The following is a 17,702-nucleotide window of genomic DNA, read 5'->3' as shown; positions in this document are numbered from 1 at the left end:
TATTCTACTAGGAGAGAGGATGAGCAGCAATGCCACTACAGAAACGGCACATAAGACGCCAGGTGAGCTAAGAGGGGACCCATGCCCAACCCTGACCCTGAGGAAACAAAGGGTCTGGCCTGACTGCAGCATCCTGATAAATATTTCAAGTGCTACATTCATTCCTATCATTTACCCTTTGTCCTCTTTCGACATTTTTCACTGGATACAGGGATAAGGAAATAACATACCATCTGGAGCTTTCATTCATATCCGAGGATTTCAGACCCATTTAAATTAACAATAAGAGATTCAGCCCAAGTTTCTCAGAAATAATTTTTTCAAATTAATGCTATTCCTGTCACCTGGAATGTCTTCCATCTTTTGAAGCCTTACTATTTCTTCAAACAATCTCGATTTCCAATGAAGCTTTTCTTGATGATCCAGTCCTTAATGACACCTTCTTCTCCTAAACTCTTACTGAATTTATTAATCATAAAACTTCAGAACTGAACCACAAAACATCTCAAAATACCAATTCCAAGGGTTTGCGGCAGATTTTTGCTACTAGGTTGTAAATTCTTCAAAGCCAAGGGCTATATCAAATATCTGTGGATTAATAAAATGAACACAGGTTTCAACGTTAGCATTCTCTTAGACACAGAGTGAAATTGTGGCTCTGCCATTTGCCAGGGAAGTGACGTAAAGCAAGTCCCATCATCTCTCTCAGTCTCTTTAAAACGGAGAACGTAATACTTACCTCAGAGTGTCGCTGTGAAGATGAAAAGAGATAACATATGTGAAAGGGCCTGGCACATAGTAACGCTCAAAGAAAGCTTGGTTTCCTTCCTGATTTCCTTTTTTCCCTCAGTACCTGGTACAATGTTGAGAACACAACAAACCCTCAATGAAAACTTGCTAAATATTCATTAGAATTTAGATTTCTAGCAATATGTTTAAACATGAATTGTGATATGTCTATGTTTCCAAATTGTGTTAAATCATACACACCAAGGTAAGAAATTTCAAAACAGAGTAAGTACGTGAGGTTGTTATTTGGAATGACTAGCAAAGGAAGTCAAGGAAGGAGTCAGAGGTAAAAGTACTTAAGAATAATTCAGTGAAAATAATTACATGTAGAGTGTTCTTTACTTAAGTGTCTTTGGACAAGAGATAACTGACTGCTGACCTTAAGAGAACTTGAGTGAGAGAGAGGGAAGGAGGGAGGCAGGGAGGCAGGGAGAAGAAGAAGAGGGGAGAAGGGAGGAAAGAAAAAAAAGGGAAGGGAGGGAGGGAGGGAGGGAAGAAGGAAGGCCAGCTCTGCTGGGATCTCTTTCATGTCCTCACATCACTCGATGCAAGCTATTGGAGCTGATCACTCCTAGCCTGCCTTCCCCTAAGAACAAGCCCGTTGCATCCTCCATCTTACAAAAAAATAATCATTTAATGGAAGAACCAAATTAATTTTAATTTTCCTCCCAGTGGATGATAACCAAAGGATATTCTTAGAACAGTCAGAAAGATATTTGAGAATTTTATTACTTTTATTAAAAAACAAAAACAACTTCTGACTAAAAAGGGAGTAATAATAGTCACACGGACCCTTGTCTACCTGCAGAAGCTTTGTCTTCCAAAGGCCAGGCTTTAAAGAATTTGGCTTGCGCCCAGTTCCTCTGAGGCCAATCCAGTGGTGCTGCCCTTCCAGCTGCAGTGGTGTCTTCCTCGTGGGCCAGAAGGAGGCCATGGGCATGGTTTAAGAGTCTAGCTCACGTTGTTTAGTTACAAGAAAGATTAGCCCCTATAGATCAAAGTCCTTGGCATTAAATGAAATGGAGATTCACTTCATCTCTAGCAGCAGGCTTCAACTACAAGAGATTGTTGTAAATAGGTTCTACTTAAAACTTGTAATGGTCTTTAAAGAAAAAAGTAGTTTCCTCTCCACTCCAATATAATTTAGCTAGAGAGGGAAGAATGGCTGCCATTTAACTCGATTGAGCAAATAATACTGAGCATCTTCTATCTTAAATTAATGCTTTTATTTGCATAGCATTTTATAATTTACAAAGTGCTTTCACGTATATCATCTCATTTAATCCTCACCACACTCCTGAGTCAGCCCTGATAGTCTAGCAGTTAAGATTCAGCACTCTCACCACCACGGCCAGGGTTTGTTTGCCAGTCAGGGAACCACACCACTGTCTACTGGTTGTCATACTGTGGTGGCTATGTGTTGCTGGGATGCTGAAAGTTATGCCACCAGGATTTCAAATTCCAGCGGGGTCACCCATGGTGGACAGGTTTCAGCGGAGCTTCCAGACCAAGACAGACTAGGAAGAAGGACCTGGCCACCCACTTCCAAAAAAATTGGCCATGAAAACCCTGTGAATAGCAGCAGAGTAGCGTCTAATAGAGCAGTGGAAGGTGAAAGGATGGCACAAAAAGACTGGGCAGGGTTCTTCTCTGTACATGTGGGCGCTAGGAGTCGGAATCCGCTCCACAGCACTGAGAACCATAACAATAATCCTGAGAAGTAGATATTATTAACCTCCTGTTTAAAAATGAGAAAAACTAAGATTAGAAAAGTTATGTGATTTGCCCAAGGTCACGCAGCTAGTAAAGTAGCAGAACCAAGACTCGAACTCAGGTCTTCTGACTCCAAGTCCAGTGATCTTCCAGCACACCAGATCTTGTAATAAACGTTAAAGGCAATTTTAAAAATGAGTATACACAGTCGTTATGCTCTAGATGTTTACTACTCTCCTTGATTCTACATAAGTCCCCATACTAATGTGCTTTCTGATGAGTGGGGCTGAGAAAGCAAGGACTGCAACTCAACAGGTTAGCTTCCAAGTCGATCAGGAAGGAGGGTGAGAGAGCATGAAAGCTCCTAGGGAAAGGACAGAATCTCACAGCAATCAGAGCAGGCCACCCAGAACGTCAGCAGGAAGGCAGCTTTAAAACAGTAAGATTATCTAACAGGGACACACGTAAATTTACGTTTACAGAGGACATACAACTGACGAAATCTTTCAGAGATGCAGACGGTTGCTCTCATACCTAGGAGCTGGATTTGAAACTGTAGACCGCCACAGTAATATCCATTCAAATGGGATTACACATTTCCTCTTTTGCACATTTGTTGTGTAACGGAGAAAAAAGGAGGGAAGAGTAAAATTTCTGCAGAAATTTTTTTCTTGTCAAATTGGAGCGTGATTTGAATGAGCGGATGGAAAAATAACTAAACATGGCATTATTACTCTTATGATTTTCTAAAAACTAGCTCCTTTTAAAGTGATTTTTTTTAAAGCTTTTCTCCACTCCCAACTCTAAGCTTGGTTTACGGGTTAAATTTTGCAGATATATAAATATAATACCACCTATAAAAATGAAGGAGGAAAATTTGATTAAATTTACAGTAATACACTTTATGCTGAATTTTTAAGTAAGGCATCTACTCCTTACGGTGAGATGCACCTATTAGAAAACATAACTTTCTGTTTGCTTAAAAATCTGATCACAATTTAGGGGGAGAAAAGCACCAAATCTTCAAATGGTCTAAAAATGACTCAAAACAGAAACAGGGTTAGGAATTCCGTATGCAACTGAACCTAATAGAATGTAGCAATTTATGTCAAAATGAAGATATACAGAACATCAAGGAGTAACAGAAGAAAAAAGGAATTCTAAAAATACATAGAGTCTAAACGTAAATATTAACAAAAAAATAATAATTCATCTTCCTCTTGTGAAAAATGGAGAAATGTGAGACTTTTCTGAGCAAGAAGATGGTATTTATAAAGAAACAATTTTTGGAAGATGAACCTATCCTATGCAATTACCACGCTTCTAAATACTCCAGAGAGGAGGCTGCTAGAAGGCAAGAGGTCATTTAGGAGACCATCCAAATAATCCTGCAGGCAGCTAATGAAGAACTGAACTAGGATGGCTGCAGTGAGAGCGTGGAAAGTAAGGAAACAAGACGACACCCTGCAGAGTGCCTGACGGAGGGGACGAGGAGGAGCGCGTTTGCCCCAGTCGCACGCCTGCTCCTGCACACTATCACCGGGTAGGTACTTCTTACCCAGTACTGACCTGCACACCTAATGCTCAAAAACCTCCAGTGGTTTCCATTAAAAACATCAGAGTGGTATTCAAGACCTTCCACAATCTGATGACAACCTATCTAATCTTAACTTTCTTGTTCCTTCAATATAAAGTCTCTGCCTATCTAGGATATTGCCTATACTATTCACAAAACAAGCTACTCAATTCCAGACTTCGTATGTTTGCTTAGATTGTTAACCTCACGGAGAAAGGTCTTCCTTTTCCAAAAACCTAAGTATCACCTATCCTTCAGGGCTGATGCTAACCTCATCTCACGAATAAATTCTTATCTGGGCACCCTAGCTTACCTTTACTGATTCTCTCAACTTTTACAGCATTTATTTTTTATAAAATTCATTTTGGCAATTAATCTCATTTTCCCCTCATTGCTATGTCTTCCGGAGTCAATGACAAATTCCAACATATAAATTGTATTTTATATTCCTTTTAGTATGTAGTATGGTTCTAGTGATAATAAACTCCTTAAAAGTGAGCTATCCTGGTCTCTTGTAATCTTTGTACATATGCATAGTACAGGGTTGTTATTCTAGGTTGTATTGTGTGTTACATAAGACCAAGGATCAAAGCTACTTCTCTAACCTCCTGAACAGCCACAAAGGAAGCATTACTACTTTTTCTACATTTTTAAAATCTCCGAGTCTAATATTTTTTTCAGCAGTAAAGGTGTTTTTGGGTAGGTTTAAGTCCCATAACTTCCTTTCTTTCAAAGAGAAGAAAATAGGCTAGTGAGTAAACATTTCATTTCACTTTTAAAATTGGCCTAAGAAATGCAGACCGATCTATTTTTAAAAAAAGGGATTGAAGAAAGGTTTCAGAAAGGAAAGGGATACTGTCAGAGTGGGCCCATATTTGCAACACAGAATAAGGTATAATTCTCTAGGAGGTTCTTTCAGGGGTACAGGCTGGCACTTCTCCCTTCTCACCACTGAGAGCAAGAAGGAAAAGAGAAAAAGTAGGATGAGCCCCAAGACACGTGGGCAAATGTTCAAGTTCTCCACCGAGGGACTGTTTACACTTCTGAGTTGGGCTGATAACTGTCGAGATGTCAGAGACGACGACTACTGGGGAGACAAGGTATTGTACTCAAAGCACCTTTGAAGGCAGCTCTACAACAATGCTTGTGTATATCTTAGGTTATTTTCCAGTCAAAATGTAATGTTTCCTTCCTGTGCAAAGATAATATCAATCTATAATTAGCAATTTACCAAACCATAATTGTGATTAGAGATGTACTTTGCTTGAAAAAAACACTATTTTTACTTACATTTCTACAGTAGTATATTTAGAAGGTACCTTCACATACAGCTCATATTTGACCCACCAAAGAAGGACGAAGGTCAAAGACCATCATCCACGTCTTATAGGGCTTGGAGAGTTTACGTTCTACATGCCAAAGGATATCTAGCAATTTAAGTGTTGGAACTCCAACCCAAAATCAGATCTCAAGGCTCTTAATATAGGGAAAATGTCACAGAATGGGGGTGGGGAAATAACATTTAAATGGCAGCAGAGAAACCTGAGTTTTAATCCTGAAACTTAACTAGCACTACCTACTAGAGCGACCTTAACCACACCAATGAATTTCCAAAGGCTCCATTTTTCTCATCTGAAAAAGGAAAAACCTGGACTAGACTTTTTCAGACATTCACTCAAAAATAATTATCAAGCCTAATATGTAGGCAGTAGGAGATAAAGATAACACTAGGCTCTTTCCCCTAAAATACCTCACAGACTAGTGGATGAGACATACACATGAAGAAAGTAACCAAGAAACAATGCGAAAATGACAAAAGATAACAGTTTTGTGAAGGGCAGGGAGGAGTAACTTAGCAAGGAATGAGGCTTGGAACTTAAATCTGAATTGTCTTAAAGGATGAAAAAAAATTATCCAGGCAAACAGAGCACAGGAGGACATTCCAAGCAGAGGGAATAACAAACAAACAAAGCTCAGGGTAGAAAAGCAGAGTAGTGTGTACAGGGAACTACAGACAGCTCTGCACTGCCGAAGTGTAACTGCACAGCAAAGGGAGACGAAGCGAGAAGTGAAAGCAGAGGCCAGACTGAGGAGATCCTTGTATGACATGTTAAGGAAGCTGGACTTTATCCAGCAGGCAATGAAGATCTAGGCCAGAGCCCTCACAGGGGAATGACACAGTTGGATTTAATTTTAGAAAGATCACTTTGCCAGTCACATGAAGGAAGAATATGAGTGGTGGAAACTAGAGGCGGCGCCTCTAGTTAAGAATCTACAGCAGAGATGACGAGGGCTTGTCCTAGGCTGACCACAGGAAAGGACGTAAGTTCAAGAAATAAGAAGCAAAATCGGCAAGATTAGAAAAGAACTGGGAGTAGGGTGAAGATGTGAAGAAAAGGAAGGCATGGAACGGATCCATGTTTCTGTTCTAGACAGACCTGAGATACTGAATCACCCTGAGTTCAGCTTAGGGCATGCTGAGTCCAAAAAACACCTGGAGAGAGATGTCCAGTAGTCCACTGAATGGCGTAACCTAATGTTCAGGGGAGAGGCCTGCCCTGAAGATATGTAAGTATGAGAGGAAACTGTATACAGGTACTGACTGAAACTTTAAAGTGAATGTGATCCCCAGGGAGAGGGTTCAAAGTGAAAAGAGGCCTTGGCCAGAACCCAGTTAGACACCAAAATGCATGCAATAGGCAAAGAAAGAAAACCAGGGGAGAGGCAGCCCAGAGCACACTGGGAGGATCATCCCCAAAAGGAAGCGGTGATCAACAAAATAAAATGGAGCCCAGATGTAAATCCAAGAAGAGAAGAACTGAAAAATGTCCACTGGCCTTAGAGATTGAGTGGCCATGGGAGAATCTATTAAAAGTGGTTCAATCAAGTGAATAAGAGAGAAAGCTGGACTGCGGGGGACTGAGAAGTAGAAACAATTTTTGGAAATTTTAAATCAGAAGAGAAGGGATTTCAAATTTAATGAAGATTGGAAAGATCAATTCTACCACCCTTCTACTTCTCATAATTTAATTTTTCATATTGATAAAAAGCCTAGTTTGTTAAAATTCCATTAAAATCCACCTATATTTGAGGCTGGCCCAGTGGCGCAGTGGTTAAGTTCACATGCTCTGCTTTGGCGGCCAGGGGTTCACCTGTTCGGATCCCAGGGATAGACCTGTGCACCACTCATCAAGCCATGCTGTGGGAGGCGTGCCACATATAAAATAGAGGAAGATGGGCACGGATGTTAGCTCAGGGCCAGTCTTCCTCAGCAAGAAGAGGATTGGCAGCAGTTGTTAGCTCAGGGCTAATCTTCCTCAAACAAAACAAGACAAAACAAAACAAAACCCACATAGATTAAATTTGAAGTACCACTTTTACTTATCAGGAAAACAGAGGACTCACATTGCAGCTATCAATGGGATATATGTATATATAACAGTTTCCAACATACCTTAGAAATAGGGTGTAAAATAGTCTCTTGTTTCATATACCAAATGGGGCTGGGGCAAAAGGGAAACTATTGGTGAAGTAATCCTCTTTTGCTCCAACTGTCCCTTCTCTTAATGTCTCATAAACACATTCTTCATCACCCTCTGCCTGGAATATCCTTCTCCTCTATTTTAATTTGCTTAACTCCTCCTCAGTCTTCTAGGGCCTGCTCAAACTCCCCCTCACAGAATGTTAGAGACAAAAAGGGCCTTACAAATTCATTAAATCCAACTGTTTTCACTATGCTGATAAAGGAACTAAAAGACCAGAGTTTCAGAGAATGACCTGCCCAAGGTCGTATTCATGGCTTATGGCAAAGCTGCAATTTGCACTATTTCTTCAACCACTGCCCATTTCACTACTCATTATTTCCTCAGGTAATTATTATCTATAAAATTTAAGATTTCAATAAGTCAAGCTTTAAGAATAATCAATTTAAAGTAGTTTATTCATTATAAGATCCATGTTAAGCTGGTCTCTAACTTTACTTGTTAGTTTGCACCAACTACCTACAACTACTTGATTACACAAGAAAAGATTACAGATGTCAGCTAATGTTTATTTCGTGGATAAGCTGACTGTCAGCCAGTAAATAGGATCCCTCCCCAAGAGCGCAGCATCTATTTCCGCCTCTGCCAGTGGAAGTGTTGGAGCAGATGTTGGCAGACTGTGACATACAGTATGTCTTTAAAATTGGTTGGGGTGTGAAATTTCATAAGGTCAAAAAATGCCGCATTTTGATCAGCAGATACAGGAATTCTATACTTTTATAAATTATTTCATACAAACCAATAGCATTTGCTAGTAAAATAAAGAAACTAAGAAACCATACTTGCTTTAGGTAGGATGTGACAATGTACACTGCTAATGTTTTAAAAGCCAATTTCTATTACTTTAAAGCAAATGTTCACCCGAAAGATCTTTAGAATGAAAATGTGTTCTTAAGTCAATATGAAATACAAGATTTTAATTTGACAATAGGATTTTTTAAATAATTTCCTACTGAAAGAAAGCCATAAATAACTAATGAGCATTTTGGTGGGGGAGAAAATAATCTTCTTAACTAACACATAAACAGTGTTCTCATTTTTTTTTAAGTGAAATCCTTATATAAGAATCCCCTAAACAAATGGAGAGTTTTGTGTTTTTTTAAAGCTAGTAACCTTATCATTCAAGTGATTTCATAAACCCTTTGGTTTACTGTTTTAAGTTTATTCTTTAAAAAAATTAAAAGAGAGTATCCATAAAAAGCCCTGGCACTCTTATAAAGGTAAAATGACTTTTGTAACTTTCAAGGACTTTTGTTATCTTGGATTTTTTGATGTTGTATTTTATCGTCTTTTGTATTTTTTTACTTCAATTTTCCCTATCTCCTCTAAATATGGCTGGTAGATAACAACACACAACCAAAATCAAAATTAAGAACGGTATCTAAAGATTTTACCTCAACAGTACAGACTTTAGCCCTTTTGCAAGTTTACTTTAACTTAACCTAACTTTTAAAATGCCTTATTTCTGAATTAACACGGAAAAACCTTTTCATTGGTTAATCAGTAATTTGAACATTCTGAAGAGCCTGGTCATAACAACAATAACCATCATCATCATCTTTCATTTTACTTTGTGCTATGTTCAAGCAACTATATCATTTCTAAATAAATTTAAATTATGAAAATTTTTGCTAGATATTTGTAAGGAATAAAAATTTAACTACAAAGAAAAATCTCCCCAGAAAATAATTTCTAATGTAAACCACTTGTTTCTCACCATACAGTCAATCAAAAGAGCTAAGATTATGACGGGAAACTTTGAATAGAAATGCACTGAGTACTGCAATGTCTTACAACCACGTTCACTCCAGCAGCCAATTTCAAAGGTCTTTGTTTACATTTTATAAAGAAAAACTTAGGTATACATTTGGAGAACTGTGTTTATCACATTCAAGTTCTAACTATAAAAGATATTAAACGATATTACATTCTATAAGACCACATATTATCGATAATCCCTAAACTGAGAAACTGAAATTCTACCAAAGCTGAAAATTTCTCTGCTATTAAACACAAACTAAACTTTCTCATAGGATCCTCATACATCCTAAGACATCTCACACATAAGGTCACACAAAGAAACACACACAACGTGACTCAACAATCCTAATCAACTTACTTGCCACTGAGAAGTTGTTGAGAGGATAAGGTAGGTCCACATCTTGAGGTTTCTCCTTATACCCTATGAAGGAGCCATCTGTCTTCAAAAGGAAGTATCTTGGCCTCCAGTTTTTTATATATTCTCCTACAAGAGGAGAGCATGCATGTTAATGCTGGGGAAAAAAATGAACCGCAGCTTTTATGTGAAAAATAAATTATGGTACAATATATGTCCCACAACACTGGCCTCCAAAAATTTAGTTAGGCAATTTTCTTTTAACTTAGCTTACAAAAGAAAATACATAAGCCTGCAATTAAGATTCAATAAAAACCCAAACATGTTTTGTTTTTAATGATTTCACACTTTGATAATTCATTTACACCATTATTTCTTCAGAGAATCATTCATCTGAGTACACATTTTGTTCAGTTTTTCATTTTATCAGATGGTTGTTAGAGCATATTTTCAGCCGTTTTAAAAAGCCTTGGTAAATCATCCACACAGAACCAAGGAATTTCAACAAAAAGCACTTATCATAAGAGGGATATGAAACAAACGTTTCTCTTTCACATACCAGTGACTCTCTCATTTTTTTAAAAGAAAGGGAAAGAAGTCTATTTTCACTGGTAAATCTTTATCATAACTTGTTTAAACACTTTATTGTTCTACATGGGAGAATAACCTTCTTTACAATGCTGTAAATAAGTGAGGGAAATGAAAGAACAAGGGTTACCAGAGCATAAAAACCATGCACACACTCACACACACAAACAAAGCAACTGTAAGAACACATGGTACAGCACCAAGCACGTCAGAGTAAATAAATGTATATTTTATCAGATTCTGACAAAAACTATAGCCTAGCTACCAAAATATAAAGTTTTAGCAACCAGATCACCTTTTGCATACCTCATAACTCTTCTTAATTTTAATGTGGCATCAGAGGTATTCCCTGATGCTACAAGAGCTGGAAGGCTACCTGGCCTCAATTTTCACTTCTCTGCTGAATATTTCTACCTGGTATTTCAATCTCAAATGCTTAATCATAGTACTACAGAAATTTGAAAGCAGTTGAACTTTCCCCGAAAGTCAGCTTCTCTTGACCCCGTTACCTAAGCTCAGAGCTAACACCTGCCTGTTCCCTCTCCTTAGCCCATGAGTAGCTAGGTCAATACTATCTGCATAAGTCTCTCTTTTAGACCAACCTAAGTCAGGCCCTAACAGCTTTTATCTGCCCTTCTGCTAATGCTGTGACTGCTCTCCCATTCTATTTAACCCCTTCCATCCTAATGCATCTATCATCTCCAGATTAATCTCATGTCTGTGTGTACCATTTTGATTGTATGACTTTTCTGCTCCAAAATATTCTGACTCCTTAGCATTTACTGTAAAGCACAAGTCTCTCAGCATAAAATGTAAGCTCCTCCATACTCTCACCCCAACACATATTTCCACATGGAGTCATTCCTCTGAGTCAGCAGTTGTCCAACATCTTACCTCAAACCTCCTCATACCCTTCAATATTACTAAGAACCCCAACAAATTTTTGTTTATGTAGATTACATCCATAATGTTTACTGTATTAGAAACTGAAAAGAAGAAAATTTAAATTCTTTTAGTATAGCCTTTAAAAGTAATAATAAACTCACTACATATAACAAATGCTTTTTATGAAAATAATCTTATTTCCTAAAAAAAATTAGGGAGAAGAGCAGAAATTTTTGCCAACCTCTTTAATGTTTGGTTTAGAAGATGACTGCCAGATTCCTATACCTGCCTCTGCATTCATTCTGCTGCAGTACGTCATTTTGGTTGAAATATAGGAAAAAGACCTGCTCAAACAGATATGTACCTGGCAATGGAAAAGAGTCTTCAAGTGGTCATGGACATCCTCCTCTGATACTACACCAGCATTTGACAAGTGGTAGTTTTCTAAAAGATCAATCACAGTGTGGACTTTGAGACCACATCGATGAACTTTCTGTAGTCTGCCATGTGAAAATCCGCTGGTCTATACTGCACACTGAATGAATCTTCTACACCATGCGTGATCTTGTAATATGACTCATTGGTCGTTTAGATAACACTGGTCCACTGAGTAATAATGACCTTCCAAATACTGACACATTTCATTACACATCACATTCGCTGTCAGTATAAATCACATCAGAAGAGTAAGCACCGGAAAACTGTCAAGCTCATAATGGCAGACGTGTTCTCCAAAGCTCTAATTTTTGCTCGGAAAAGTGATTTTCACCATTGGTAGTAAACATCGTCAGTTCTTCCTCTTTAAAGTGATATACTCCAAGAGCCCAACCTAGTGCCTACCACTTGATCGAGGCTCAGCAAGAATTCACTAACCAAATGAATAAATGCAGGATATGTACATGAACCTCTGCACAAGCACATCAGAGGGACTTAAAGGGAAAGAAAAAGAAAAGCTGACGCCCCTTCTCACTTTGTTTTACTGAAGAAATATGGCCCAAATGATAACAAACACACGCCAAATTTATAAAATATGAATGTTAAACTCAGAGTTCCTATGAAAAAAATGAAATAGTGGAAGACAAAAACAACAACAACAAACACACACATAGATACAGAGAACAGACTGGTGGTTACCACATTGGGGGAGGGGGGCAAAAGAGGTAAAGGGGACATTTGTACAGTGATGGATGGAAACTAGACTTTTGGTGGTGAATGTGATGTAGTGAATACAGAAGTGGAATTATAATGATGTACACCTGAAATCTATATAATGCTATAAACCAATGCTACCAAAATAAGATAATAGTTTTTTAAAAAATTAAAGAGTTCCGTTCTTGATTATACTTATTTTTCTATTTTTACTTAAGTATTCCTACATAAAATTTGAAATCATTAGATATTAACTCTCTAATTAGTGATATAACATTTAGATTTCCAAACACTACTGTAAAACAGTAACAGACATATTGGTACAAGACGCTGTAACTCTGTCAAGTAAGTAAGAAATAATAGTTTAATAATTATACCAAAGATAAAATGAAACAAATTCATTTTAAAAATTTAAAAGAAGAAAAAATGGGATAACACCATTTCTTCTTATTTTTTAAGAGTACTGAATACACTTATTCAAAAAAATGTTAGATTAAATAAAAATAAAATGCTTATTTCTAAGAATCACTTCCTGCCACCCACTAAGCATTCTCATGCTCAGATGAAAGAAACAAAACTTCATCACATATATCTTACACCTTTTTTAGTAAAAAAAATCTTAGGAAATTTAAAATATTTTATGCATCTATAGCAGGACTTCTGGTTGCCAAAATGTTCTTTAAAAATAAATCTATTATGGGGCCGGCCCAGTGGCACAGCGGTTAAGTGCGCATGTTCTGCTTTGGTGGCCCGGGGTTCACCGGTTCAGATCCTGGGTGTGGACATGGCACCGGTTGGCAAGCCATGCTGTGGCAGGCGTCCCACATATAAAGTAGAGGAAGATGGGCATGGATGTTAGCTCATGGCCAGCCTTCCTCGGCAAAAAGAGGAGGATTGGCGGCAGTTAGCTCAGGGCTAATCTTCCTCAAGAAAATAAATAAATAAAATAAATAAATATATCTATTATGCATCCCTGATACATAATATATTATACCAAGACTGTGAGCTAAACAGTCATTCACACAGGAGAAAAACTGAAAAGTCAAAATTTCCTTTCTTGATAAGAGAAAAATAAGTATTATTTCTCACACAATTTTATTAATAATTTTGAATTGATCCAGTTTAATCAGCAATTGTACTATCACACTAAGCTAATAGTGGATCTCAAACTCTCAATGAAGACTCCTGAATCCAATTATTATTTTCTTGTCATTTGTCATCTATAATATGAATGGCCTTTCTGACAAGATACTTAAGAGTGCATTCATTCATTCATCATTTCTTCTAGGTACTGAGGACACAGTAGCAGACAAAATAAAGGTCTCTACCTCACAAAGCTTACATGCCAGTGTTACACCAGATTCCACGTGCCCTCTGAAATTCGGAGAAGGGTTTTGAATATCTCCTGAAAGCAGATCCTTTTTTATAGGTTCCCATCAACATTATCAAGTAAAGTTCATATAATAGCATGATGTGTTGGTCTAGTTAAATACTCATTTTCTAGTTCCAAAAGTAGAACTGAGAAGGGGTTCTTTTTCCTCCAAAGGAATGGGTCTTACAAAGAACACAAACTTACAAGGTATGAATTAAAAAAGGAAGCTTTACTGCCACCTACTAGACCCAGTACAGAAGACGACGATGCCTCACAGCTCAAAAGAGCGTAAAAAGTTACAGCTTTTCACCATCCCTTAGCAGGACACTCTGCACACTGGCAGCAGAGCAGAATTGTCCCTGCAGCCTTGGAGGAGGCAGTGAGAGTTCAGATGACCCACATGTTCTCAGGCTGTTCTAACCAGGTGGCCCCAAAGTCCTGGCTTTTATGGATCCATGTGCCCAGAACAAAGGTACCCTCTCTGCCACCCATCCTTTGAAGACAGACTGCTAAAAGTCAACCACATCTTAGATTTCAAACAGCATTTACATCTAAGTTTATACCTGCTGCACGAAAGCCAAGTTGCATCATACTCTTATATTTATAATCCATAGGTTTCAACTAACTTAAGACGACGGCCTGGTTATAAGGGGAAAAGTCTGTTAAATAGAGCAGCAGCATTTATGGGGTACTACGTCTTCTGAAGAAATTCTTCTACAGACACCGACTAACACACATTCAAAATCTGTATGCACTACCATGATAAGCCTTCGGCAAGCACCACAGTCACACCTGGACAAGATTTCACACACAGGCTCTTCCTGACTTTCTCCTACTTTAATGGGTGCTCCCAATTCTTTCTCATCCTCCTCGGCTGGAGGCTTTATCTATTTTGAAGTATGCTGTTACCAATACCAAAACACATATATTTCCCAACATGAATTCTGATATTTTGGCTTCTTTAGTGGGCTGAATGGTGAACCCCAAGAGATATATATATATCTAGTCCCTGGAATTTGGGAATGTTACTTTATATGGCAAAGGATGTGATTAAATTGAGGATTTTTTTTTTTTTTTTTTTGCTTGAGGAAGATTGTGAGCTAACATCTGTTGCCAATCTTCTTCTATTTTATGTGGGATGCCACCACAGCATGGCTTGATGAGCTGTGACTGGGTCTGCACTCAGGATGTGAACCTGTGAACCCCAGGCCACCTAAGCAGAGTGCGTGAACTTAACCACTACACCACTAGGCCAGCCCCTTGATCCCATTCTAAGGCTAGGTTGTACTCCAGAACCTGGGCCTAACTCTAACTTCAAGAGAAGCAGGAAGTTAGGTGGCAGTGAAGCACATACTGGCTGGTGACAGTTCAGAAACACTCAGTTGTCTACTGGAGGCCTGGCCTCAACTGTCACAGCCATGCTAAACACCACTGGAGAGTTACCTGACACAGACACAGTCCAGTTGAAAGGAAATCTATTCAGGGGCTGGCCTGATGGTGCAGCAGTTAAGGGTGCACATTCCGCTTCAGTGGTCTGGGGTTCGTTGGTTGGGATGGTGGGTGCAGACATGGCATTGCTTATCAAGCCATGCTGTGGTAGGCATCCCACAAATGAAACAGAAGAAGATGGGCATGGATGTTAGCTCAGGGCCACTCTTCCTTAGCAAAAAGAGGAGGATTGGCAGCAGATGTTGGCTCAGGGCTAATCTTCCTCAAAAAGAAAAAAGGAAAAAAAGGAGGAAAAAAAAAAAGAAAGGAAATCTATTCAACTGTAGCACTGTTTTTCACAAATCCCATAAAACCATGATCATTTAGAATTCATTTAGACCAAACAAGCATCATTTTCAAGATATGCTACTTTCCTAGGATAAAATAAAATATGCTAGTGACCAGCAGGAAACAAACTGAAATTCTGAGTCTGTAATAGACACAGGTGACACAGCTTTTTTTTTTTTTTTTCCTTTTTCTCCCCTAAGCCCCCCGGTACATAGTTGTATATTCTTCGTTGTGGGTCCTTCTAGTTGTGGCATGTGGGACGCTGCCTCAGCGTGGTTTGACGAGCAGTGCCATGTCCGCACCCAGGATTCGAACCAACAAAACACTGGGCCACCTGCAGCGGAGCACACGAACTTAACCACTCAGCCACGGGGCCAGCCCCTGACACAGCTCTTTAAACTGCCAGTGACTATTCCTACTTGCTGTAACACAGGCTTCAACAGCTAATCACTTCTAAGGAAGAGGGTGGCGGCATTTTCACATGTATGTCCAGAAAGAGGCATTATTGTTTTGATTTACCATAAAGCTGAAATAATTATAAACTTAGCTTTCCTGAAAATATTTTTTTTAAATTTTATTTTGATGTTTAATCACAAATCAAGTTTTTAAGATATATTATTTTTGTCTCTGTCATCCTTGAGGGAAAAAATGAATAGATGATATTCACACAATTCACATATTAATAAAAAATAACCGCTTTGTAACCTTCATTATTTACAAAGGGAGAGAGCCACTCATATTTATGCAAAAAAGAAGTTGACCATATTGTCTCTGTGATAAGGCATGCAGCCATGTTTTCAGAACAAAAGAAACTTTACTTAAACACTATGTTGTGTAATAAAAATTACGACAAATTGTTGTGGTCAACATAGGGTCAATGAACTTCTCAAATTAGGCTCAGTTCTTTCGCTTCCCTGTCTCACCATGAGAACCCTCTAGGTAAGACAATGAATGCTCAAGAGCAACACAACCTGGGTTCCAATCCTGACTCTTCCATGTACCAGCTGCTTAACTGTTCTATACCCCAGCTTCCTCATCTGAAAAACGAGAATCAGAACAGCACCTATCTGAAGGTAAGGACAGGACGTAAAAGCACTTAGAACATCACCTGATCACCTGGCAGATAGCAAGAGTGAGATTTTGTTATGATTAAATGGAGCCATTACCATTTATGGTAATATCACTTACAATTCATCTCCAACCTCTCATTAAATATTGAACTAATCAATATTGCACTTATTCAGGAGTATTTACAGAAATGAGGCGACAGACAACAATCAGCAGTAAATTCACTCCATCAGCTAGTGTCAAGTATATAAAACTTGATTCCTATGTAAAGAAATGAAAAGACTATCCAATAGCAAAACACAGCATTGATTTAATACTTTTAGTTCTTTTTTAAGATAGGGGTGGAATATCAGAGGTTAACTAGTCTTCCAAAGAAAAGAGCAAAAGTCTAAGATCTCTCTGAATTATTTTTATTAAATGACATACACAGGACACAGTACCATGAAAATACAAATATTTTAAGAATTTCCAAAGAAGAGCTTTAAAGCAAATAATAGTGGCTTTCAATAAAAATAAATTTATGTGATTTTAAGAAACGATTAGTCTTAAATAAAAGCTTTCATGGGTCAACTTTTACCTAAGACAAAAAGAGGTTTAATGTTAATTTCAGTAGAAAATCTATTTAACTTCATGGTTCACAGTATAGTAAATATTTAGTTGCTTGTTGACAGATGCCAACCAAATCTACGCATATGAACTACCTAAAAAAAAAAAGGCAGAATCTTTTCCACTAGTGGATCTTCACAAATATTAGCGCCATAAACAAATCAGTACTGAATGCATAATTCATAATAGTGTGCTATGTCTTAAATATCTTAAAACCAAATATAGAGACTGAAGAAACACATGATGATAAACACAAACACTTGCAATCTTTGAAATTGCCTCTTACACTTTTATATAGTGGGTTGCAAGCATCCTACTCCAATTAGTTCTAAGGAAAAGCCCTAAGAGCGTCTCTCAGGGAGTGGAAGAAATGTGTTTCTTACTGAAATCATCATCCTCCTCTTTTAATCCTAAAGCCTTTTTTAAATACTACCTCCACAGCAATGAGCTAGCATAATAACAATTTCTGAAATTGTCCTTTTAACTTTTTTAAAAAGTTTAATTTTAACTTTTAAAAATATG

The 17,702-nt window shown here is 38.0% G+C and overlaps 1 protein-coding gene across 1 annotated transcript in view; it reads right to left on the bottom strand.

Moving 5' to 3' along the window:
- The window catches only part of AKT3 (AKT serine/threonine kinase 3), a 325,271-nt gene that overhangs the window by 177,908 nt on the left and 129,661 nt on the right, over positions 1 to 17,702 (bottom strand). The window contains exon 3 of the mRNA XM_046678396.1: positions 9,740 to 9,865. Within this exon, the coding sequence (XP_046534352.1) occupies positions 9,740 to 9,865 (126 nt within the window). The remainder of the gene's footprint in view (positions 1 to 9,739; positions 9,866 to 17,702) is intronic.

This window comes from Equus quagga, chromosome 12 (assembly GCF_021613505.1).
Source record: "Equus quagga isolate Etosha38 chromosome 12, UCLA_HA_Equagga_1.0, whole genome shotgun sequence".
Lineage (NCBI taxonomy): Eukaryota > Metazoa > Chordata > Mammalia > Perissodactyla > Equidae > Equus > Equus quagga.
The sequence above is the reverse complement of the archived record's forward strand: the minus strand, read 5'-3'. Positions and strand labels throughout refer to the sequence as shown.